The 26,792-nt window shown below is 37.0% G+C and overlaps 1 protein-coding gene across 1 annotated transcript in view; it reads right to left on the reverse strand.

Annotated features, from left to right (window-relative positions):
• EXOC4 (exocyst complex component 4) overlaps positions 1-26,792 on the reverse strand; it is a 715,182-nt gene that overhangs the window by 609,367 nt on the left and 79,023 nt on the right. Inside the window, exons 6-7 of the mRNA XM_080931809.1 lie at positions 19,916-20,159; positions 2,669-2,843 (exon numbers count right to left, since the gene is read on the reverse strand). Of these exons, the coding sequence (XP_080787935.1) occupies positions 2,669-2,843; positions 19,916-20,159 (419 nt within the window). The remainder of the gene's footprint in view (positions 1-2,668; positions 2,844-19,915; positions 20,160-26,792) is intronic.

The following is a 26,792-nucleotide window of genomic DNA, read 5'->3' on the forward strand; positions in this document are numbered from 1 at the left end:
TGTTTACCAGAAAAATATTTCTGAAATTATTGCTGTATAGTTAACTCCATATATATGATAAAATTTTCATATATGGTTATTAGCTTTCCTTTAAATACAAATAAAGAAACCTCATCAAAAGATAAAGTTTCACTGTTACCCACATGTTTTTTCCTGTAGTTACCATATGAGACCACTGTCCTTCACTTCAAAAGCTTTCCACATTTCTTAAGTGCAAGTCTAAATACTTTAAGCTTTGATTCATTGAAAATGTCTGATTTATCTTTACCACAAAGGATACTTTCAATTGATACAATAATCTAACAATATTCTAGATCGGCAGATGTTTCCCTGGCACCTTCAAGATGGCATTCATTGGTTTCTGGCTTATGCTGATACTGATGCAAATCCAGTGATTATTTTTATTGTGTTCCCCTCTATAGATGGCATGTCCTTTTGTTTTTTGCCCCCTCAGCCTATTTTCAACATGCTTGACGTTTGGTTTTCAGAAAACTGATAACATATGAAGATATGCTTTTCTTTGTGTTAATTTTCCTTGGGATTGGTGGACTTCCTGATATATGGGTCTATATTTTCAACAATTTTGGCCATTATTTCTCTGACAATTTTACGCCCTAATCTTCTCCCTCTACTACTGCAACCACATAACTGTTAGACTGAAAGAAACTCTATCAGGAAAACTAATGGTTTTACTCATTTTTTGCTTGGGTCTATTGACACTCTGTGCTTTGGTTTGGATAGATTATAATACTCTATGATCAGGTTCACTGATCCTCTCGAGTGTATTAAATTCAGCATTTGTGCCAACTAGTGATGTTGTCGGTGCAGATACAATTTTTTGTCTGTTTTTACCCTGCATATGAGTCATGCGTTCAGACTTTTGCACAGTATTCTAACTGCAAGCTCGACATTGTGCATATGCATCATTGTTGGGAATCTGGTTCATTTATATTAGTTTAGAGAGAGTTTAGATATTAGTCAATTACTTCATATGGGGATGCATATCCTTTCAGCATCTCTAATCAGCAATCACCACCTAGCTGTTGTTTACTCCTAAGGCCAGTGGAACATGTTTAACCAAGGGCTCAAACAACTCTGCACTAACTGTCTATGTACCCGTTTGCATGTGACTTCCTCATCGCCAGTATTCTACACTTAACAAATTTCAGAAGCCTCTACATCCCTGAACTGTGATTCCTGATTCCTCCGCTAAGATAATCTTTTGGACTTCATTTCTTTATGGTAATAGTTTAAAAAGTACCCATCAAAGGAAGCAAGAAAAAAAAAAAAGAAAAAAAAAAAAAAACTGGAACTAACCTCACTTTCTCTCTGCTTTCTGCTATTTATCCTGATCCTATTCAGATTTATAGTTGCTTGATAGAAAAGGTAATTTCAACATGGCCAGAACTGCAGGTTCAGAATTCTACCAATATTTGAATTGTTTTAACATGTTAATAACATAAAAATTACATTTTATTTCTAGGTTGCAAACATTTCTATGAGCAAACCAGTATGGAAACTGTTAAATGACCTGCTCCAACCCATAAAGATAATTACACCAATACACAAACATATTTCAAGCACCTATTCCAGGTACATAGTAATTGACATATTAGTAAAAAGGATCCAGAAAAAGTAAATTCAATCCATCTAAACAGAGCAAATGCACATCACCTCACTCCCAAAAATAAGTCTAGAAAATGAGTTACTAAGAATCAATCTTATTCAATCTACCAGGAGCATGCATATATTCTCAAAAATGAGTACAATTTGCATTCATGGTTTATTTATCACTGCAAACATTCATATTTTCCGTGCAAGTGATTTCGTTGCAACATAGTTACATTTTTTCAATTCTCTACGTGTACATACCTTTTTAAATACTAAGTGGATATTACCATTTCTATTTAGCTATGTCAAACTTATTTTGGCTCTTAATTGGATTTCTAATTTTAATCTGGCCAAATCAAATATATTTTACTGGCAGAGAGAAAAATATAATACATTTTATAAATGCCATGTCAGCAGTACCATATCAAACAGTAATGTAATTCTTTTGCTCTTCAACAAATGAAAGTGATATACTTCGAACCATAGACTTATTTTCCATCACTCAGAATAAGCTCCTGACCTGTCATTTAACCCAATGCCTGAGAAGGTGATTGTAAGAAAATGGTAAAATTAAGATCAGCCATGTTCATAAAATAGTTTTAAAAATTTTAATATTTATTATCTCTCCCCGACATACACATGTTCCCTTTCTTTTAAAACAGGGTCTCATTTCATAGGCATGGTCAACAATTAACTCTCTATAAATCCCAGAATGCCTCAAACTCATAATCTTCCTATATTAACCACCTGAGTTTCTTATTAGCTAAGCATGACTAATTTCAATGAAGTAAAAAACAAATGAATAGAAATCCTCACAGAGTATGTCTTTGAGTGCCACATACTGAGAATCAGCTTTTATTCCTAAAAGCCTAACACTCCCCTCAAAGTTAGAGCAATAATAATAACAACAACAAAAGGTCATTAGAAGTCCTTTCACTGAAAGCATTTCTTCCTTATCCAGTGTGTGCTTCCTAAGGTAATAACTGAGGTATCTGTTTTCTATTGTTCTACACAGTTGTCCCCAATCAAGATGACTGCCTCTGTACAAAGGTCTTACCTCCAGCACATCCTGGATCTTCACCCACACATCTGCCATATCATGTAATTTGATCTCTTCCTGCTGTGTTGGCTGGGTTCCAACCGAGTCCTGAAGGTACCCAAGGACCACAGAGTGTGCAGTGGCTACAGCATTAAACTTATCAAACAACACTTCCAGCAATTCTAGAAGTAACCTGTCGAAAAATGAAACACCAAAAATTAACATTTACACAAATCCATACAGTCACAGAGGAGTGGTTTACACTGGCCTGCAAGAAAAAAATTATCAGCTCTAGTGAGAAGCACATCACAAGGTAAACAGTAAAATTTCACCTTCTAACCGATTTGATTTGGAACAGCCGCATGATCTAAGCAATCTTCTAAATGCATCTGCTCAGATTACTGTCACTAAATGATGACTTAAGCATTTATAAATCCATTGTAAAGTCCCTAAAACAGCAGCCTAATAAACACGGCTCTTTTTTTTACATATTTGAGAGCACAGAACCTTAACTATTCTCTTTTCATATAAGGTGGTCTCTAAATGAATTCTGACAAATTTTTCAGACAGCACTTCAGACGCCACACAGAATAAGATATTCAGTAACAATAAATGGAGTACTTTGGTAAAGACACTAATCCTGTTAGTCATGGGAAGCTGTGCTTTGCTATCATTCAAATGCATAGCCTAAGGTGAAGGGAAAAACAGACACCTGCTAAGCAATCTGACTTTCACTACAGGGAGCAGCTTAGGCATTTGCATTATCTCATTTATCACAGAGAGATATGCTGGACACATATTATTATATTGATTCTATACACTCAAGGACATAAAATGTGGTTGCAAAGCAGCTGGTCTGAGAACAATAGTTGATTTCCAAGCAGGTGCATTTAGCCACCTACCTCTCACTATCATTCTAGAATACAGATATGTGTTTGAGAAAAGAGTACAGAGATTTCTGTCATGGATACAAAGTAATTTCTCTGCCATTGAGCTTTATAGCTTTACTGATCACATAGGCACAGAATTACTTCCTCCCCTAAACTTCAACCTAGTTTTAAGGAACTTACATATGTACCTTAAGAAAGGTGGGTCACATGTATCTTTATGCAGATACTTGGACCCCTCTCCAATATTACAAATGGATTCTACAGCATAGACTGCTATACTCAACATACTCAACAATACTTAGATGGTTAGGAGATATTTGCTGAATAAATTTCATGACTATATCATGAATGGAGATTAAAATTGTGAGCTTTACTGTATGTGTGTTCCCAGTTCCTGAACAAACTGATAAGCCAACTTGCAAAGTAGAACAGCAACACAAAGGTGCTTTATAGTGATGTCAATTAACAAGACTTTATTGCGTGAAGTGGAGGCTACAACTATAATCTCACAATAATGCACAGCATGTTATCTATTCCTGTGTCTTCTTTATTGCCCAATTGTTTTAATTAATGTGCCAATGTGACAGCCCATTACTATCCTATGATAAAACTCTAATATCTATTTGACATTGCAATTCCAATGAGAGAGAATCAATAGAATTTATGTAGTACTCCCAGCCTGCAGCACACTTGCATAATCTAGAAATAACACACTGAGTAGGTAAACAAGACCCAGCCTACCTTTTGAAAGAAAATTTTATCTTCTCAATGTTAGCTCAGATTTATACCTACATATGACACAATTTTCTACTTTAGAGAGAGCCATATATACCAGCAGAGAAAAGTTGGATACTAAGCATAACAGCTAAAAACAGTTAATTCAGTGTTAAGACAAAAATGGTATAAGCTTGTAACTGAAACCATGCATGGTAAATAGTAGGGTAACCTAAGTTTCGATTTAAAATTGCTATTAAGTACACTAGACTATGGCTCCAATGTATACAATGTGTAAACAAGTATACTGTAAACAATATGTAAAACAAGAAACATTAAAGCAATGAATGTATTCACTTTCATTAGCTGGTTTGTTTTGTTTTTTTTTTTTTTTTAACACTCTTGATAATGAATCTCAGGGTTGTTATATTTCTGTTATTGTCTGACATGAAGGTACTTACATAACAAATGTCCTTTCTGACAAAATGAAACTTTAATGGTCATACTGTACTTAGCATTGTTTGAAAACACATTTATTGATGACATTCAGGTCTAGAGGACAATGTGGTCCGACAGAAACGTGGAAAGGGGAGCAGGTTTGCTCTAGACCACTGCCCTCCACTACTGTGCATCCTATCTGCCAGGTACAGGTCTCATCACCCAGTGCAGAAATGCGGCGTATATCAGATTCAGAGTGCCTATTTACATTAAGGAAATGGCAACCCCTGATAAAACAAAACCTAACACAGGGCCAGCTTCAGCCACTAGTGTAGGCTCAATGTCGAGGCAGGCCCACCACTACCGTACAGCTATCACAGCTGCAAAGGAGAGGGGGACATGCAGCATTAGCCTAAGTGGAGCTAAGCATCCATTCAAGGGAGGAAAGCTCCCTCTGCTTTACAACAATACAACCATAAACAGTAACGCAGCTACAAGAGAAAACTTACTCTTTGATATCACCAAGAATGAGAAAACTTGATACAGAAAATGGAAAATAAAAACTATCAACCACAGCTTAATAAAGAACTTGTACCCAGAATAACTACTAGGAAAAAAAAAAAAAAAAGAAAAAAAAAAAAAAAAAAAAAAAAAACTCCTGTGTGCCAGTGTCACTGTAATTTTAAATAAAGAGTAAAAAGTTAAATGCATATTGCTGTTAATATGTAAAAATTCATATTAATACCCACTAAGCAACACAAAGATGTGTAACATTATTAGTGAGAAGTGAAATTAAATCAAAATCAAAATGAGAAAACATTTCATCTACCAGAAGAAAACAATAAAAAGACAAACAGAAAGTACTGCAACTGTCATACAAATTCCCTCAGATTGTAAACTGGCACTTCCCCTATAGAAAAAGCTCTCAGATTTTCTCAAAACAATAAATACAGAGCTGTCATATAGACCAGAGACTTCAACCTTAGAATACACATGTAACTGATCAGAACATATAGGCACACAAAAGCTTGAATACAAATTTTCACAGTACCATTAATGACAACAAGCAAAGAGCAAAATAACCCAATGTTTGTTTACTAATAAGTGTAAATATAGTACAAGAGTGTACTATATTAGATAGAACATAAAAATCATAGCAATCTATGGGACAGCAAGAACCAACTGAAACTATTCTGGTAAAATAAAAAGGTTGAAGAGGACTGCCTATTTATATGAAACAAATCAAGAACAGAAAAAGTCATAGACACACTGGAGGTTTTTATAGCAAGAAAAAATTACCTCATAAGGTGACAGATTTATAGCTAAAACCACACAGTGGTGGCAGCAATCAAAGCCCATCATTATAGTAAAAACATGTTACTAATCACTGACAGAATGCCTACAATTAAACGTTAAGTGTTAATTCACTTTGAATCACAGTTTTACAGAGTTCACCTAATGGTTGTACCCATTAGCTTAGCAGAACATGGAAGGGGAAAAGGCCCATGGACAAAATAAAACCCTAAAGACATCGAGTGACTTGCAGCCTCCAGGTGAGCTCCATTTTCTGGCTGCCTCACCTCCCAACAATGCCACCATATTATGAATTCATCAAGAGATCAATCCATCGTTCAGGTCAAAACTCTTGAAATTTAAGGCCAGTATATCAAGAAGATAGTTTACTAATTGTCTAGGTATTTTTTTAGTTTAATCAAAATTAATGACTGCATTCATTCAAGAAGGGAAATGTAAGGTATCTGAATTACATCCCAAAATAGCATAAGCTCTAACAGCAGCAGCTATGTCTTGAGTAAAACAGATACTGGGTGTCAACAATTCTACTGTGGTAAATAAGAAATATATAGAACAGTGAAGAACAGAATCTAGTAATTCAAAACAAAACTATACTGAAAACTTATTCCTCTGAATTCTGACTGTGGAGAAAAAATTGACTTTTGATTTTGACTCTTTTGGACTTTTTATCCCTTCTTTCATAAATAGCACAAAAGAAATAAAATGTTTCTAGTATGAAGGTTCATCAAAAAATAGATAACTACCAACAATATGATCCAGCTAGACTACTCTTATATAGAATGGAAGGGACAACTGTATTTGTGTATTCACATTTCTTGTGGCACTATTCACAATAGCTACGTTATACATGCCCACCAACAACTGAATAGACAAAATGTGTACATATACACAATAAAAGAATTTTTTATTTTGTGTGTGTGTGTGTGTGTGTGTACATGAGACATGATCATGCCATGGCATATGTGTGGAAAACAGAGAACTTTATAAAGATGGTTCTCTTCTACCAGCTTTCTGTGGGTCCTAGGGATAAGACACAGGTTACTGGGCTTTTCTAACCTACTTGATTAAAGCATCGGCACCTGCAATGATTCTTTATTCAACCATAAAAAATGAAAGTATGCAATTTTTAGAAAAATGAATGAAAACATTAAGTGAAATAAACCTGATTTGGAAAGAAAACTATTACATGTGTTCTCTCACATGAGGAATCTAGAATTTATTCTACAGACAGACAGACAGACAGACAGAAAGACACACACACACACACACACACACACACACACTGAAAAAAGAAAAAAAAAAAAAAAACTCTTCCAAAAGTCTCCAACTGTAAAGTCATGGATTCTTACCTTATCTAGGGGCCTCAAGGGAGATGCCAGAGGGATGAGTTAGAGCACAGAGCAAGCCAGGGAAACTGAACAGTTATATCAAACAAAGGGCTCCATAGTCCTCTTCCTCTGTCTGGGATTCTGGCTTGAGCAGCACCAATGATGCTGGATTTGAAAGAGAAGAGAATGAAGGAGATGGAAGAAATGGAAGGGAACTGGAGGTGGGGGAACGAAGTGAAAGTAGAAATTTAGGAGGAAAACTGTGGGGTAGATCTGGATATGATAAGTTTAATGGGCCATACTCTTAGGCACCTGATAGGCAAGTCAGGAAACAAGCAGATACTGGAAATGTTAAAAACATAAATATTTGAAAGCTGCCATAAGCCAGAGAAACTTTGCAGTCTGATATGCAAAGGAGAGCCAGAGCCGAAACTCCTAAGAATAAGGAACACTGGAAGGGGATAATTGCAGGCTGTTACAGGGAGAAACCCCGTCTCAAAAAAAACAAAAACAAAAACAAAAAAAAAAAAAAAAAAAAAAAAACAGAAAGAAAGAGAGAAAGGAAGGAAGGAAGAGATGAAGGGAAAAATTAAGGAAGGTAGATGATAATTAGGAAGATGCCAGAGAAGGAAGCCAGACCCATTTTTAGAAGACAAAAGAAGAGAGAGTTATCAACAAAGCCAAGGGCTTCTGAGAGGTCAAAGTAAACAGAGAGAGAGAAAGAAATTTACAACCTACAGGTCATACAGTCTTTCAGAGAAACTGGGATGGTGAACTCAGGAGGGAATGGCAATAACAAAGGCAGATCCCTTTCCAGCATACAGCTGGTATATATCTACCAGTTATCTAAAGGACAGCCATGACTTTCACTCAAGGTTCCTCAATCAAAATTTCCTACCTGCAAAAATATTAAAGTATCAGAATTTCACCTCTGGCACTTGGCCAAAAGAAGTCTGACATAATAAAATCCAGTTCTCTTATTCCTGTTTACTGCAGACAAAATAATTATAAATGATTCCCGCATTCACCCATTCATTCTCCTCCCCCCAGCCCCCCATCTCTCTCTCTCCCTCTCCTCCAACACACACTCACACTCTCTCACACTCTCTCTCACACACATATACATACACACTAAAGCACATATAGCAAGACCTTCACAACAAAACAAACAATGGTGTGTGCAGCCTCCCAGGTAGACAACATTGGTCCGGAAGTGACTGCAGAGCCCTATTTTGTGCTTCAGTGTAGCCACACCTCCCTGTCAACATATGGTTGAAAGTCCAGGATCTTTGGGAGAACCAGTAGAAAATGGTCAAATGTTGTGGCAACTGAAATTATAAGGAAAAGAATAAATAATGTAGTTGGAATATTATCAAAAGTCTAGGATTCAAGATGGCAATCTGGGATCTTTCTCCGTTTGCGGCAGGCAGTAAACTTGTCCAGATGTATGAGAACCTTGAGAAAGTAAGAATGATATTGGTGCTGTAGACATCTACAGCAACAATGATGATGCTGACCAGGAAGGACAATGATTGAGTTCCATCCTACTACTCACAATGTGCTAAGAACTGCATTCAGAGCTCTGTTTGGAGTATCCCATCTCATCCCCTGAGCTCCACTCTATAAATGAGTAGTCTCAAGTCAAGGCGAAGGAAATTATATTGTTGCTTCTTTCTAGGGGAAAAAATGAAATATTTGGATTACAACTCCAGGGAACCGTGCTTGCAAGAGTTCCAGATCTATCTGAACTGCTTCTGCCTCCCTGCCACACACAGGACTTCCTTGCTGGTCAGCTACTAAAAGACCTCTTGCTCTAGTAACTTGCTCTGCACAGTAAGACAGTAAGACACTCTGCTCAGGGAACTGCAGCAATTGCTTCCAACAGCCAGGAAAAAGTTCTCTCCTTCTTGAAATAGTCTCCCACTGGTCCCACATTCCAAGGCTGCTGCTTTCCTCTCCATTTCTTTGTTTTTCCCAGCTGACAGAAAGAGTAGTTATTATACACGAGTTACACTGGCCACAAGAGAGAACAGAAGTAGACCAGAGTGCCAAAGTCCAGGGAAGCCGACTGTTTTGGTTATAAGAAAGACAGTCATTTTCCTAGGTGATCTCAGCGAGATGACATTACAGGTCTACTGAGATTTATTACTGACAGCAGCATGCGGTCCAACAACTTGCTCTGATGTCCCATCCTTCAGCATCCCTCACTTCTGCTCCTGGGTGCTTCATGGGTGCACAAGCTGGTTTACTTTGACCTCTGCCCCATCTGTCTTCTCTTGCGCTTCAGCCTGAACATTCTCTTCTTCCACCACTTTGCGCTCATGGCGCAGGAGATTCAAGGAAGGTGGCCCTTAGACGGAGCCCATAGGTCCATCTCAAAAGCTTCTTCCATAGCATACCATGAACTCATCTCCATCCTCAGGTCTCTCTTAGTAACAGTGACTTGAGTACCATCTGCGAAGACTGAGTGCTAAAATACCTAAGATTTAACATGACCTAAAGGGAACCCATCATATCCTCCCTCAAACCTAGTTCTCCATGGCACATCAGTGCTCACACTTGCCCTGAGAAATAACCCTCAGGTCCTCTTCTCCCTCAGATCTAAATATCCACTGAACCTCTCTACTCCTCTTACTGTGCTTCTAGAAGAAAGTCTATTCACTCCTCTGTTACTATTACCCTGCTGCCTTCTTAATATCTGTCATCTCAGAATGATGAGATCAAACCTCCAAGTAGCAAGTTTTCCCTCAGCCCTGCCTCTTCTCTTCCAAACTATTAACACCGTGAGGGTAGAGCTGCTCTGTGCTGCACACTGGTAGTTGCCATGCCAGAGCTGTAAATGGAAATTGCTGAAGGAAGGAAGGAAAATGAAGTCTCCAGAACAAGAGTGAGAGGAGGCACATTACAGACAATAAGTGGTATAAAAATATGTGTTCTGTGTTACACCCTCCTAATTTAAGAAGCCCATAATTAAGTTTTCCACAGAAAACTACATTCTAAAAATATATAATTTTATCAACCAAAACACAAGAACATAAGGAAGGACAGTTCTGTAAGCTGAAACATACATATATTCAATTATCTGGCCGGTTTTGAAAATAGCCTTCTACATGTAAGCAAAATATTCTTTTCCCAGTATTTCTCCTAATTTCTTACCTAAAGTATCCTTATGGCTCCTGTCGTAAAGTTCCACTATGCAAAACTGTCAGAGAACAGTCACTTGCTCTAGACCACAAGAACCCATGGCACAAAGACACTCCGTCAAATTGCAAATAATGTTCAATATTTATGGTGAGATAAGACTATCTGAATCTAAATTTAACATCCTGGGAACCTTGGATTAGGCATTTGGCTGGAAATCCCAGGTTGACAGCCAAGAAGCTGCCGCATGTGGTCATAAAGTAGACGTGTAATGCAGAAAATTGGTCCTATCCTATTTATTTGCTGAAATCTTAATATTGGGGTTCTGCATTTTCCCACTGACAGAGGCAATTAACCACAGAGTATCTCCTCACTGTTATGCTCTAGACTCAGAGTTAATATTTATATGAACATTAAAATAAATCAGTCATCGACTGTATCATATCAAGATAGTCTTAGCTCTGCTGGCCTGTATCTCTCAAAAACATTTTCTTAATTAAACATTTTCTGATGACCTAGAGGTATCTTTCATTTTAATAAAGACATAGTCTCCATTTACTCTTCAAAGTTACTTAAACATTACTTTTAAAAGGCAGAGATACTTTTTATCACCTATTACTTCATGTAAAAAAAAAATACTATTTGAAGAATGCTGACTAATTCTCCATATGCATGATGAAAGAGACAGCTATTAGCAATTCACAGTGAATGAATGAACAGCAGCTATGAATGGCCCTGACTCTGGTCAGCTCTTTCCTGCATCCTTCCCTCTTTGTCAAATCAGACTTCTGAATTCAAGACAGATGACCTTGAACGAACTTCTAATTCTTATATGTGGCAAGTTAGTAACCAAAATTAAAAAACAAATTCAAGCCTTCTTACTTTTGAATTAAATTATCAATAACACTCTATAAAGGCATTTTTCTTATTCCAAAAACAGTATTTCATTATAGTAGAACATTAAAAACAATCACCCATAAACCTACTTCTGTGTGATAACATACCTTAAGGTTTCAGGTTTTTGGGACTTAGTTATGTTTGCCTCTTATTACAAATGTGCAAATCTACTTGAGAAAATGTTGAGGTAACTGGATTTGAGTCTCAAGTGAACCAATCAGGATCCACTTCTGAATGAATCCAGTAATCTCTTAGAGGCCCACCATGGATCACAAGGCAGGGGGCATGCAGCAAGGAAATGAGTAAGTCATGGCAAACACTTTCCTCATTCAGAGGAAAACCAAACTCAGGTCCAGAAAAGGAGCTAGAAACAGTATATATAAATAACCCAATAGAAACTTACATGAGGTCACTTCTAATATTAAATCCACCCCCAGCAAGTTTTCCAAACTATCAGATTATTTCAGATTTTACATTTCCCTGGATAATCTGGGATTAGTAACAATGTCCCTCCTATAATGAAGACAGTTGTGACTTATCTGAGTGATAGAGCAGATGGCAGCCTGCACTGCAAACATTAGAGTCCCATGGCTCTGTACCCATATTCCAGATTACTTACTCCCACTTACTAGTAAAATTCAATTTCCTTTGCCACTTTATCACAGTTAGTTTGTTAGAAGTATTGGGTATGATCCTAAACCACAAACACAAAGTTAACACTCATCTTACAAGCTCATTAAACCATTAAAAAGGTGAGCTAAGAGCTAGAGGGGACCATAAGTGAAGGGGTTTTGATCACACCTGGCATTGCGTCTACATATCACCAAGAGTACTTCTCACTTGATAACAGTGGCTGTCTGTCTGTCAGTCAGTCTGTGAGGTGACCCTGATGTAGCATGAAGGTGACAATGAAATAAATACACCAACCCATGAAAGAGATTACAAACATTAATAACTTTACTGATCCAGTCTCTAATTTAAATCAGATATATGAGAGACAGAAAGAACAGATTAGTTATTAACTCTGTCAAATGTAAAACAAAGTTTTAAGAAATTTATTATTGAGAAGTACCTCCAGTCCATTCAATATAAACCCATTTTCTAGAGACTATAAGCAAAGGACAGTGTACAACCAGAAAGACAGCTATTCAACTCCAGAGCTACAATGTAACTGTTGACATACTGATGTTACTAATTCATTACATCTGTTATAGAGCTGTTAGTAATTTATTTAATGGAGTCTTACTAAAAGTACAGAAATCTAGATCATTCATGGTAATGAATTAGCCACCTTATCTAACGATAAGTCTTATACTTAATACAATTATTTTCTTTCATTTGTTTAAAAAGAAAATACAGTTATGAGTGATAAATGCTAGTTTAAAAATGGTGGAATTTCTTCCCTAGTCCCAGTTTCATTCTTCATACTCTTCAATATTTAATAGCAGAGTGTATTTAAAGCATGTTCTCACTGATATGTGTAATCAAAGTACAGATTCAATCAAATGGAATCATAATCACTGAAGTTAAATTTACTTGCTTCCCGCTTGCTTTGATTTGAATTAACTCTTCATCTAAATCACATCGAGGCCCATCCCGATTCCAAGCATGTCCAGGTGCTACATGCAGTGCCTCGGAATGGCTACAAGAAGCCACAAGGACAGACACCTGACCTTGCTTCAAAGCTGCTCCTAAATGACTTTTCTGTAAAATAAAATGACCAATTTCTACCAAGTCTTGCATTTTAGACACTCGGGGGGAGAGTAACTAATACCAAAATAAGAGATGCAAGAAAACGCTATTATTTGAAAAGGAAACACATGCCTAGCAGGTCTAGAGAAAAATCATAAGAAATATTTCATTTCTCTTTCTACAAATATTGTAGTTGTACTATGAAGTTAACCTTGGTGGATGAGCATTCTAAGTTCCTCATAGGTATAATCACTTTATTAAACTACCTTTTTAAAAAAAATTAATTGGATATTTTCTCTACTTACATTTCAAATGTTATCCCCTCTCCCATTTTCCACTCTAGAATTCCCCTATCCCATCCCTACTACCCCTTCCTCCACAAGAGTGCTCCCCCACCCACTCACTCCCTCCCATCTCCTCATCCCAGCATTCCCCCACACTGGGGTACTGAGCCCTCACAGGGCCAAGGACTCGCGCCTCCCACCTATGCCAGACAAGGAAATTTTCTGCTAAACATGCTGCTGAAACCATGCCCCCCGCCCCGGCCCTGTGTGCACTCCCCAGTTGGTCCAGTCCCTGAAAGCTCTGGGAAGTCCAGTTGGTTGACACTGCTGTTCCTCCCCTGGGGTTGCAAACCCCCTCAGCTCCTCCAATCCTTTCTCCAACTCCTCCACCTGGGACCCTATTCTCAGTCTAGTGGTTGGGTGAGCTTATTTGACTCTGTTTCTGAGGCTCTGCCAGAGCCTATCAGGAAGCAGCTATGTCAGGCACCAGCCAGCATGCACCTCTTGGCATCCACAATATTGCCTGGGCTTGGTGGCATTATATGGGATGGATCCCCGCAGTCTCTGGATGGCCTTTCCTTCAGTCTCTGCTTCAAACTCTGCCCCTGCATTTCCTCCTGTGAATACCCTTTTCCCCCTTCCAAGAAGGACTGAAGCATCCCCTCTTTGGTCTTCCAACTGCTTGAACTTCCTGTGGTCTGTGAATTGTATCTTGAGTAATCCAAGCTTTTGGGCTAATATCCACTTATCAGGAAGTGCATACCATGTGTGTTCTTCTGTGATTGGGTTACCTTACTCAGGATGATATTTTCTAGTTCCATTTGCCTCAGAATTTCATAAAGTCATTGTCCAATTTTCTGAGGAACCACCAGACTGGACAGACAAAACAGACACACAGCAGGCAGACATAAAAGGAGTGAAGCACACACTATGACACAGCACATTATGTATTTATTCAGTATATGTGGCCCTCCTTCAGAACCATGTAAGCAGCGTAGTCCCCACCTATTGGTTTTCCTTCTGTGACATCATTTGCACATTGTCAACTACAATCCTAAAATACTAAATAGAATATCTGACAAATAATTTAAGAATTTTAAATCCATGTGTCACTTCTAAGTAGCAAGGTACCCGGTCTAGAATAACTACTCTGTTTAAAAACTGCCAGTCACTTAGTAGGTTTGTGTAATCTATGTGGCCTCTGTATATACACAGGGGAGGGGGAGACATGAAAAAAATGAAAGTAACAAATACTGAGTTACCCTTGACCAGGCCCTCTGCTGCAAAACTATCCTTTCTCTGATTGTGATTTCTTCACTTTCTTAACTTAGCTTATTCTGAAGAATTACACCCAGACCTAAAGTAGGACATCACAAGTTACTGTTATACAAATGAAAACTATAACCTTACTAATAAACAAGAAAAAACAAAACCAACCTGAAATATCAGTTTTTACCTCTCAGATTAGCAAATATAAAAGTATCTGATATAATTTGTAAGCAAGGGAATATAACAACTCTAAAGCTTATCCATCACATGAAAATGTGCATCTCTAAGATAAGTAGACTTGGCAATACGCATCAAAACTGAATAAGCCAACAGGGCCAGTGTCACTGTGAGATGGCAAGGCAAGGGTCCAGTACATGTCCTTCTCACATTGAGATGGTGATGTCATGCTAACCACACAACTAGAAAAACAACTTGGTCCTATCAAATAAACAAGCTTGACAACTATAACTACTGTAAACAATAAACACTGCCTTACTTTACCTTCAAAAAACAGTGATACAAGCTATTTCCTAATAAGGACCTAAGCTTACACTTGCACAGTACCTTCTGCTTGTCCACTAATCCTTCTGTAAGTTTTTAACTCCATGGGAGTCATTCTTTGATTTAACACTGCAAGTCAAATGGGCACTCTACTAGCATATAAACTTATGGGAATAAATGGGGCAAATTAGTTCTCTCTTCTTTCTAGATACAATCAAAAATAAACAAAAAAAGGTCTACGAAGACTGCAAAATGGTCTCCTTAGAAAAGGAGCATTCTCGCTGACAGCCATGGCTTTACCTCATCCAGTTTTTCCTGACCTACTCTAGGCTCACAGTTTTCTAGTATAGCAGGGCTTTTGCCTTCAGATGCACCTACTAAAGTAGCTGTCTTATATATTCCAATTGCCACCCCTCGTCTGGTTCCCATCCTTATTCATGACAAGATTTAACACTTATAAGTACATTTTTTTTCCTTCAACATATCCTCTCACTTTTGGTATTTATGAACTATAGAGCTTCTTCTGGCTTCTTTGACATAAAAATGATATATGAATCTCATTGGCTAGATTATTGGAAATAATCAATAAAACAGCAATAATTGAAGAAATTGGTTCTAAGCTACAAAGGCTGCAGGCTGCATCAGCCATCTAAAGACATGCCTTGCCTTTGCAGGGCTGTGGGGAGGGACAATGGGAGCAAATGGTGGTTCAAGGTTAGCAAGGCACTTAGCGCCTTGAGTTGATGCTTACCATGTTACTAACAGCAGTCTAAAAACTACTGAGCATGTTCCTAAACAGTGTGAAGAGGCTTACAAACACTGAGAGAACCAAAAAGATAAAACATTTCTCCCATGAATACAAAACAGATAGTTTGGGAAATAAAAATATAAAATATAAAATAGGTCACCAAAATGTGGTTTTGTTTCACTAAGCTGATGAAGGAAGGATTCTGGCTTTATATAAATTAAAGATGGAATTCAACAGCCTTATTCAATCTCCATTGCCAGCCAAATACCACACAACATTAACTCTCTTTGCATAAGACAAATGGAAAGAGGCTGCAATGTATCACAGCCACGATGTGTTTAACAAGATGAAGCTGAACAATGAAACTTCTAGGGAAACTTACAACTCTGATGCCTTGCTTCTGAGAGCTGCATTTGCATAGGAATGTTTTAGGGTAAGTTATTTCATTAGGGGTAGGCCACAGAATGTGCATTTGGGAATGGATGGAGATTTTGCCCATACTCCATATTCCAAGAAAACAGATTCTACTACCACCTGCCACAGTGGTCTTGAGGTGTAAAAGTACAATGGTGATGGTGATAATGCCACTGTGGCTTAACTTCCCTCTGACACAGGTGTCCCTAATATCTCAGTGAAGCTTCAGACACATAAGAATCATGAATTCCTCAAGGAGTAATTTAATAATATCCTTTTTAAAGTTCCAAGCCCCTGGAAGTAACAATTCTAATCATCTCTGAATGACTGTGGTTAACTCAGGAGAATTAATTTTTGAGGAGTTTTAAGGCACCTTATAACTATCAAAATCAGCTACCAGAGGTTGGCTCAGAACTGTCATTCATTTGTAATACTGGTCCAAGAATTTAGTGTTTTATCTAGTAATATGGCTTACCCCAAATGACTGTTTTCTCTGTAATATTTTATTTCTTAATAAAGAGCTTTTGCCAAAAAAAAAATGTAGATTTTAGCTTATATAAAATGGTATTATGTCATAGAGGGAAAAAAATGCCAAAACATAAACCATTTGTCTGCTTCTTAATAACCCATGTATCCTGCCTACAAACCAAAATAGAGAAAAAGAAAAGTCTTTAAAATATTAAATAAATAAATAAACAAATACATACACAAAGAAGGGGGAGAAATAAACAAAAAAAGAAGAGAAGGAAAAAGACCCTCCACTGCATTCTTCCTCACAGAAAGCTATTTAGAATTTCCTAAGGCAAGGAGCTTTCTGCATCCACTGATGTAATCTGCACTCCTGAGTTCTGGAAACATCTGAGGCAATAGAAGAGGAAGAGGTCAAAATCCTATGAAAGACACAATGCTTTTAGGGCAACTATAATGAGAGCTGCAGGAAAGTTATTGATCTGTGCCCTTTGCTTTATTTCTAGTATATATTATAGTAATGTTATTTCCCTATGAAAGTTCAGTCTATTCATCTGGGCACTTGCAACAACACAGCAAATAGCAAAGCAGAATTTTCAAGTACTCATTAGCAAAGAGTCAAAAGGTCTTTGCAGAAACACAGGCACCAAGCAAAGAAAGCAGAAAAGTAAAGTTCAATTCTGACTTATTTGCTAGCTTCTCAGAACCACATGAAGACTGAAGAAGGCATCAGTAACAAACATATGTGTTGGTATTGCACATTGTTGGCAGATGCATATGTGTTGTGTTCTTACTAAGCATTACAACCATTAACCTCATCTACAGCAGACAATGTAGGTACCAGGAGCTACAATACTAGCAGATCTCTACAAAACCCAGGCTCCTCAACCATCTGCTGTGATGCATTCCATGATGGTAGGCAGGTAGATAGTAGTTTGAGATTTTTGTGTTTGTTTTTCCTTTACTAATTATAATACTTTTAAATTAAGTTCATAAGAGAATTACTTTCGAAGTTTTTAAGTCAGTATCAGTATTAGATATACAAAAAGAATTCAGAAAATATGAATAAAATATATCAGATTTTCCAACATATTAAAATAAATCAGAGAAAAGTCAAGGCCAAGTTTTTTCCATAATTCTGTTTAATGTCTGTTTCTTAAAATGGATGCATGTTAATAAAAAGAGTAGAATCTCCACAGTAGCACATTAAGAAGAGCATCACCCTTTATGCATCTCCTACGCATATCCATTTGAACAAAGGAAAAAATTACTTTTTCCTCTCATGTGACTTGTTTTTTGGTTTTTTTTTTTTTTTTTTTTTTGAGATAGTATCTCCCTATGTACCTAGGCTGGCCATGAACTCCACATCTTCCTGCCTCAGACTCCTGAGCACTGAGATTATAATTACACACCACTACATCTGCTTGCCTTCTATTCTACAAAGAAACTGAACTTTTCACTGATGTTTTTCTTCCATGCCATTCCAGACTTACATGCCTGGTTGGGGACAAGAGTAGAAATGAAGAAGGTAAGAGTGAAAGAAATCACTTCTACTGAGTCCTAAGTTCAAATACTATCATACAATACTGAACTACTGTTCTCTAAAACCCGATCTGAAAAAACGTTCTCCCAGTTTAGAGTTGCCAGGGTGTAAAATGAACAGAATTGCCATGTTTTCCAACGAACTAAAAACTCTGAAATTCAAACCCTATGTACTGCTTTAAGGAAATGCAGGAATTTCCGATACTCTCCTGTTCACAAGTATTCACGTGGTGAAGAGGAAAGCAAAGACAGTGGAAAGGGTACAGACTTTAGAGTCAGAGTAGTCTCATGTTCAAATCCAAGACCAGCCAGCCAGGCAGCATGAGCTTGGGATAATCGCTATCCCTGAGCGTCAGCTCCTCTAACTGTAAGATGTGGACACTCAGAATTAGCTCACAGAGTAGTAGCAAAAGCTAAATGAAACAATATCTATAAATTATCTCAGAAACAGCTTGTTACTGACGCATGTTCAACAATTGCTTCATTCTTTCACAATTAACATCTATGATAATAAACACTCTTCATTACAAACAGGTTTGTTTTTTTTTTAAAGGTTTGATAGTGTGATCAAGATCCCACTAGTTACAATGAGCATAAAGTACATGTAAAACAAGATGCAACCTGGAAATAGTCAAAGTATTCTTGGTGTGTAAAGATTTTTTTTTTACAATGAGCAAACAGTACATATAATATAGGGTGCATCCCGGAATTTGTCAATGTGTTCTTGGTGGGTAAGGATTGAGCATGACTTTTTTGTTGTTGTTGTTGTTTTCTTTTTTTTCTTGGACTTCATACAGTCTGTGAATTGTTTCTGGGGCAGTGCAAGCCTCTGGGCTTAGCATCCCACTATCAGTGACTGCATATTATGTCTTTCCTTTTGTGACTGGGTTATCTCACTCAGGATGATATTCTCTAGATGCAGCCATTTTCTTAAGAATTTGGTTAAGTCATTGTTTCTGGTGGCTGAGTAGTATTCCATTGTGTAAATGTACCACAATTTTTGTATCCATTCATCTACTGAAGGACATCTGGGTTCTTTCCAGCTTCTGGCTATTATAAATAGAGCTGCTATGAACATTGTGATACATATATCTTTGTTGTGTATTAAAGTGTCTCTGGGGTATATGCCCAGAAGTGGAATAACTGGGACTTCAGGTAGTACTATGTCCAATTTTCTGAGGTATCGCCAGACTGATTTCCAGAGTGGTTGTATCAGTTTGCAACCCCACCAACAGTGGAGAAGTGTTCCTCTTTCTCTGCAACCTCGCCAGCATCTGCTGTCATCTGAGTTTTGGATCTTGGCCAATCTGACTGGTGTGAGGTGGAATCTCAGGGTTGTTTTGATTTGCATTTCCCTGATGGCTAAGGATGTCGAGCACTTCCTCAGATGTTTCTCAGCCGTTCGATATTCCTCAACTGAGAACGTTTTTACAAACAGGTTTGTATCTCTCATTTTTTGTCAGTAAATACAGACAATAAACCTAAACCTTCTGAACAAATCGAAAGCAAGACAGACAATATAGTATCCTCAGCTCAAAAAAATGATCCCAACTGAAAGTAAGTTATTTACTCTCTATCCTAGAAAGTATACAAAGACACCAACCACAGACTATACCCTTACCTACCTTGGCTGGTTGTCCACAGTGAGGCTCTCTCCCCTCTGATAGGCACTGTCTGCCACCTGGGTGGTTGACCTCTTCACAATCTGCTTTAGCTCCTGCTCCAAACGCTCTTTAATGGCCTTAACCGTCTCAGGGATCTTCTTCAGTCTGGCCAGCCCCTGAATAAGAATCCCCATGAAAAGAGTGCTGTTCTCCTCTGGATCACACTCCAAGTCCTCCTTGATGTCCTGCAGGTTCATCTCCCTCACTGCAAAAGAATCCAACACCGAAATATCAGATCCAGTTTCTACATTAATTCTACAGCACAGCAGACTTATAAAGATCATTGCTTTGATTATTCTGTTAACGAATTGGAGAATTTTTATATTAAATTAAGTTAAAAAGTAATATGCAACAGCTCCTAATTCAAAGCAACTGGTAATGGTTTGGTAAGAAATAAAATGCATAAGCAATTATATAAGAAGATGTAAATCTCCAGATTTTACACAGACTACTCAGACCCAGTCTGTTGATAAATTAAGTCCATGGTACTTGTCGACTCTAAATTATAACACATGGCATTTCAGGAAAACTTTAGAGACTGAAACCCAAGCCTCAACTTCCTACTCATTAGTTAGAAGTGATAAACAGTGAGAATAAAAGATGTTATAAATATATGTAGGGAGAAAAGTACATGCTTACAACAAACAAAAAGAAATAAAAAGACGTATATGAGACAACATACATATATAAGAAGAGCTTGAGGAAAAAACAATGGTGGTGAGGTATTAAATAACCACAAAAGCCATCCTATTTGTCTTTAAACAACATGTAATGACCCACAACATGTAATCCCAGCTACTGAGGGGCTGAGACATAGGGACGGAATTCTAAAATGAGCCTGGTTTAGATATCAAAGTCCAGATAGCCTAGCACGCGTAATAAGACCTTGGTGAGAATAGTGAGTGAGACAGAAAGAGAATATATCGATGGGATAGTTATCATCTTTCACAGAAATCTGTAATAATCAATGGAAACCTTCTTGTAAGTTATTTATGCCAAATATCCCTATAGATCTCTATAGAACTATATTTTATAGACTTTACCCAATACCATCTGGTTTTTAAAAGGAGGGAATAGCCTCAAACCATGAGTAGTTCTCACCCTGTGAGTACTTGGGGAAAAGGATTAGCTGATGATCTGAAGATACTTGCCCCTACTAATAACTACATTATAAAAATCATGTAGCAATCATGAGGACTGGAGTCTGCGTTCCAGCATCCACATAACTACCTAGATATCCCTGGAAATGCCTGTGGGCCCTAGATATCAAAGCCAGACAAAGATATGCAAGAAAGCCACAAACTAAGCCAGTATTTATTATCAACGGTACTTCTCAACTATGTATCTATATAACCATAAAGGTTCTTCATTCACAGAATTCATTATTATAAAGGCAAAATTGTCCACAGTCACCAAATTTAGAATCACCCCAGTTGCTCACCAACAGATAGTGATCTACATAAACAATGGCATATCACTCTACTTTAAACAAAGGAACCTGACACCCTGCAGTACGAATAGATCTGAAATGCATCCTGCTAAGTGAAATAAGACTGTCACAAAAGACAAATATATGATTCCACTTATAGTGAAGTACTTAGGGTGGTCAAATTCCTAAAAGCAGAGTAGAAGGTACACTGCTAGAGGCAAGAAGTAAGAAAACATAGTTACTTTTTAATAGATACTGAGTTTGAGTTTTACAAGGTGAAAAGAGTTATATAGAAGGATGAAGGTACTGTCTACACACACTAAAATATACTTAATAATACTGAACTATATATTTTAAATGACTAAAAACTCATCTTAATGATGTCTATATTATAACAAAATATTCACTTAAATATGAATCAAAGGTATTTTAGTAGCAAGTAAGATATAATTACTTATACAAGCTCACTCTTATGAATAAATCATAAATATATTTTATCCACGATGTCTTATGAGACTCACTATAAATCCAGAAAGTCAGAGAAACCATATGTCTAGGACAGTCCTTACATGATACAGTCCTCAGTAAGTGTACTGTTTAATACTAATGAAACCAGAAGTAGAACCCAAAGGTTTAGCCTTGAAAGATGACATTCTGAAGATAAGTTTTTAAAATGTAATGCTATAAAAACCCACATTTCAGCTCCTGGTTTTGTTTTATACATGAAGAAGTAGGATACCTCAGGCCACAGAAATATTCTATCTAGCAAATCCAATCCTGCAGCAAAGCAACTACAGTACTCGGCAGCAGGGAGCCACCTCAATTCAGCATGGAATAGGAGGAAATGAAGCTGAACTACAAGAAGAGCTTCAGGCAGGAAGAAAAGTAATGGAAATTTACCTGCTCAAAATGCTCTTTATAAAAAGTGAACCTATGGGCCACAAACAGGACACATACAAAGTGCCACCTAGACATTACAGCTACCCAGGGTAGCTGATGATGATGTAATGTAGTTGAAGAAAATCTGGCCTGCAGTGACATATAGCTACTTGTACGCATACTAATTGGAGAGCTATCTTGCTAAAAAGCAACACATAAGCAGATTTGAATAATTAAATGCCATGGCCACAAACAGAACATCTATTTAAAGACATAGCTTTCTGCTGTCTCCTGAAATCTCCTAGAGCATAAACACTGATCAGTGCAATATTAATTGATTTATAGTATCCATTTCACTTCTATCAGTTGAAAATTAAAAGGCAATGTAATCAACAATGACTAGTCTAATACAAACATCTAAAAGGTCAGATAGTATTACTAGAAAAAAAGTACAAAAACAAATTTAATTGAAATTCAATAAGGTTTCACCCAACAATCAGAACAGTCCCGTGCATCTTTCCAAACTCCTGAAGTCCACATCACTCCCAAGCACCTGATTAACTATACTGGATACACAATTTAAAGGTATCAGACATTCAAATCTAAGCATACTTTACTTTCATCCCCATTCTCCTACCTTTGAATTTTGTTTTGTTAAATATTCTACCAAATCAAATGTAGTTTTAGGACTCTGACTACCACATAGGATAATGCTACACACTAAAGAATGGGGCTGACTCTACTGCATTATTCCTTCTATGATCCTGCTGTCTCTGAGCACTTCCTACTACACACACCATTTTGTTCACAGAGACCTAAGTGACTATGGATCGTGATAGATGAGGGCAAGCACTGAATCACAGGAGGCAGTTCCACTTCACTGGATTGATGAAAGAGTTAAGGAGATACTCTAGAATTCCACATTCACATTAACTATGCATCTCTGGTTACATGGTTTAGGGCCACTTATCTGTATACCATTTTACAGATAGCACTTTTTAAAATATCACACATAAGGCCCAGGCACACCTGAAGTAGTCACAAGTTAGAGACAACCCAGGAGCATACGGAGAGACACTACCACATAGAAACTGAACAAAAGATAGCAAGTTAACAAGGTGAAAACAGTCTATTCATGATGCTAAATACTTTTCGTTTAACGACTCTGCACATTAATACAGATAAAAATCTAGACAATGAGTTCATGGCTGCTTTCTTTCTTTAATACCTGTAAGATAAAATTAGCAATTTGTATCATGGCTTACTGCACAAGACAAGGCCCTTTAATTCACTGTTGAATATGTCATATCATACCATTTAGAACATGTTTGTACATGCTAATTACTATAGAAACTCTTGAGAGATGTCATTCATTACATTATGCACAATATAAAAATTGCGCAATGTTACCATACAGAAAAATATTTCAATCTATATAATTTGAATTACATATTATATTTAAACAATATTAGCTCTATATAAGTTCTGTCTGCCAGTATTGAAGAAAATCCAATATTAAAAGGAGCCTTTGTAACAACAATTAATAAAAATGAGCAATTTTTTGAAACAGAGAAAAGAGGGTTGGGAGTGGTAAAAAAAAAAAAAGGAGGAAATGATTTAATTTTATTATAATCTCAAAAAATTAGAGAAGTAAGAAAATCTAAAGAGCCTTTGAAAGAGTTGCCAAGCCTAATTAGACCACTAAACTATCAAACAAATTACCTGCCTACAAAGCTATACCACAGATGGGAACCTGGCAATACTGACAATATTTTTGAAAAGCATTAAAAAAAAAATGCTAGTAAAAAGTAATTTGTGTGCTTCAAAAATCACACTATAATTTGTATACCTAAGATACCTGATTTGATAATTTCACATTAAATATAACTCCATAAATTGAAAGAAAAAAGTCAGCCTTGAAATAAAGAGTAACATTACTGAAGACAAGAAATAACTAGAGCCAGGGTGTGGAACCAGAAAGACAGACAGAAGAAAGCTGGGACTGGCTCATTTGTCTTAACAGATTCTTAATGTGCTCCATTGTCCTAAGATATCATTCACTAGGGGTACCACAAGCCCAAAACCAAATCAAGCGCATGCCTTCAGCTAGAAGGCTACAGGACCTCCCCAAATTCTCATCCTCCAATCTTATCTCCTAGGAAGTTCTTGGACAAATACATATCTTAGACACCACTCTATGCACCAGAGAAAAATTACTTCTTACAGGTTTTGTTCTAATTAAGGTGCCCACTGGTGCAGAGGAGAACAGTAACTGAAGCACTGGTTGCCTCTGGAGTACAGAATCTTGATTAGGGTCTTTCAAATGTTAACTAACTACCCCTGGAGTGTAGAATCCTGATTAAGGTACTTCAAAAACGTTACCTGAGAACCCCTAAGGTGCAGATTAAATTACCTTAAAGAAACCTACAGACAATAAAGTACCCCACTCTAGAAAAGATGCTGCCTAAAAAGAGACTATGTAAGGTAGACAGAACACAGCTATCAATTCACAGGAGAGGACCCCACCCTGCTGACCTGAAAGCATTGAGTGTACAGTCCTTTCATAAGAACTAGTGTTGATCAAAAAAGAAAGGTGCTAAGTTTGTTTAAAGCAATGGCAGAAAATATTTTTAAATGATTTTTTAATTTATTTTTATTATGTACGCTGGTATTTTGCCCACATGTTGAGGGTGTTAGATCCCCAGAAGTGGAGTTACAGGCAGTTGTGAGCTGCTATGTGGGTGCTGGGAATTGAACCCAGGTCCTCTGGAAGAACAACCAATGCTCTTAACCACTGAGCCAACTCTGAAATTAAAAAAACAAAAACAAAAAAAAAAAAAAAAATCTACTTGAATCCTTTTCTCAAGAACAGAGCTTAAAGCCTATTTAGAGGAAGGACAAAGGAAAGTCCAGGAGTCCATCAAGGAGGCTGTTGACATAAAAGTGGCATACAGGATAATAATACTAATATTAATAATAAAAACCAGATGAATAAACTGATAGCCCATAGTGATATCCACTAAAATGTACTGGTTACAATTTACTGTCAATATTCTTTATGTTCAGTTATTTGGGTAACCGGCTATTTTGGGTAATAAACAAGACACAATGAAAGTGTGAGAGATCAAAGTCCTATTGTTTTAGGTCTGATTTTCTCTACACTTCCAGGATAATGATCTTGATCAAGTCACTTAATCTTGTATGACCTCTATTCCTTTATCTGTAAGGTGAAGCTTTTATTATCAATCTCACAGAGTTCTGTATAAATTAAATATTAAATGAAACAGTATACTAAAACCCAATAATAAAAATACTCAAAAAATGTACGTTGAAGACTTCCAGCTTTGTGAACTGCGAGATCACCAATGTGGTAGACAGCTTAAGAATACAATTTGTTCCAAATTTAAAACAGCCATAAATAAAAATAATAACCATATATACTTCTAGAAATTGGTGTCTCATACTCAACCCTGCCTTTATATTGTCAAGTCTGACCATGCACGCATGAGTGATGTTGGAAAACACATGTTCAGTGGGAATGTGGAAGTCAGGGGCCAACTTTGTAGAGCCCGTCATCTCCTTCCACTACCTTCCAACTACCGAAACAATTTCTAAAAAGCATAAATAAATCTGGACTTTGTTATACTAACAGAAGAGGGAGCCAATGAACTGAGAAGTCTTTAAAGTACTCTATACCACAAAATAAGAGAGAGAAAATGAACAAATTAAGACTGGCATACCATAAGACACTCAGAAAATCCAACAAACATGAATATATATAATAAAGATGCACAAGAAAACGAGAATGCAACATTCTAGTTGCAAATGATATATTCAGAAAATTGAAGATATGAAAAGCTACCTCTTGACAGAAATTAAAAATCTAAATATAAACATGAATAAAATATAGAAGGATATGAAAAGTGACCAAAGTCAGGGGAAAAGTGAAAGGAAAAGACAGTTATTGGAGACATTTAAAAAACAAAGTTTAAAATATCCATGAGAAAATTAAAGACATTTCATAAAAATTGATTCAGAAAATATAGGGGAAGAATTAAGAGATTAGAAAAAGGAAAGAGAAAGTAAATTTTTTAAAAAGGTAGAAAAAAACTAATATTAGTGTGAGAAAGACAGAAACAAACACTAAAACAGACTCATACAAAATTACAAACCAAGATTTTACCAGAAACTTTCTTTAATTTTTTAACTTACAAAAGAGACTATAGGGTATCTGAGAAAATCTAACCAAAGTAACCAACTCTAAAACAGATCTAGGTGAAACTAGTAAATAGCTCAAATTAAAAGAAAATCTAGCAGATTACATCAGTATGGTCCTGTGTTCCAGGTACTCAGAAGGCTAAGGCAGGGCGTGACTTCAGCCCAGCTGCTCAAAGCACTATTGGCTACCTACTGGATTAAAACAGTGCAAAGCATAGCAGATGCTATGTTAGAAAGGCTGCTGGAAGGCAAGCCTTCCTCACTGTTGAAGGGAAGCCAGCCTTGCACTATTCTGCTAAAGGATGAGTCTAC

This window comes from Micromys minutus (assembly GCF_963924665.1).
Source record: "Micromys minutus genome assembly, chromosome: 18".
Classification (NCBI taxonomy): Eukaryota; Metazoa; Chordata; class Mammalia; order Rodentia; family Muridae; genus Micromys; species Micromys minutus.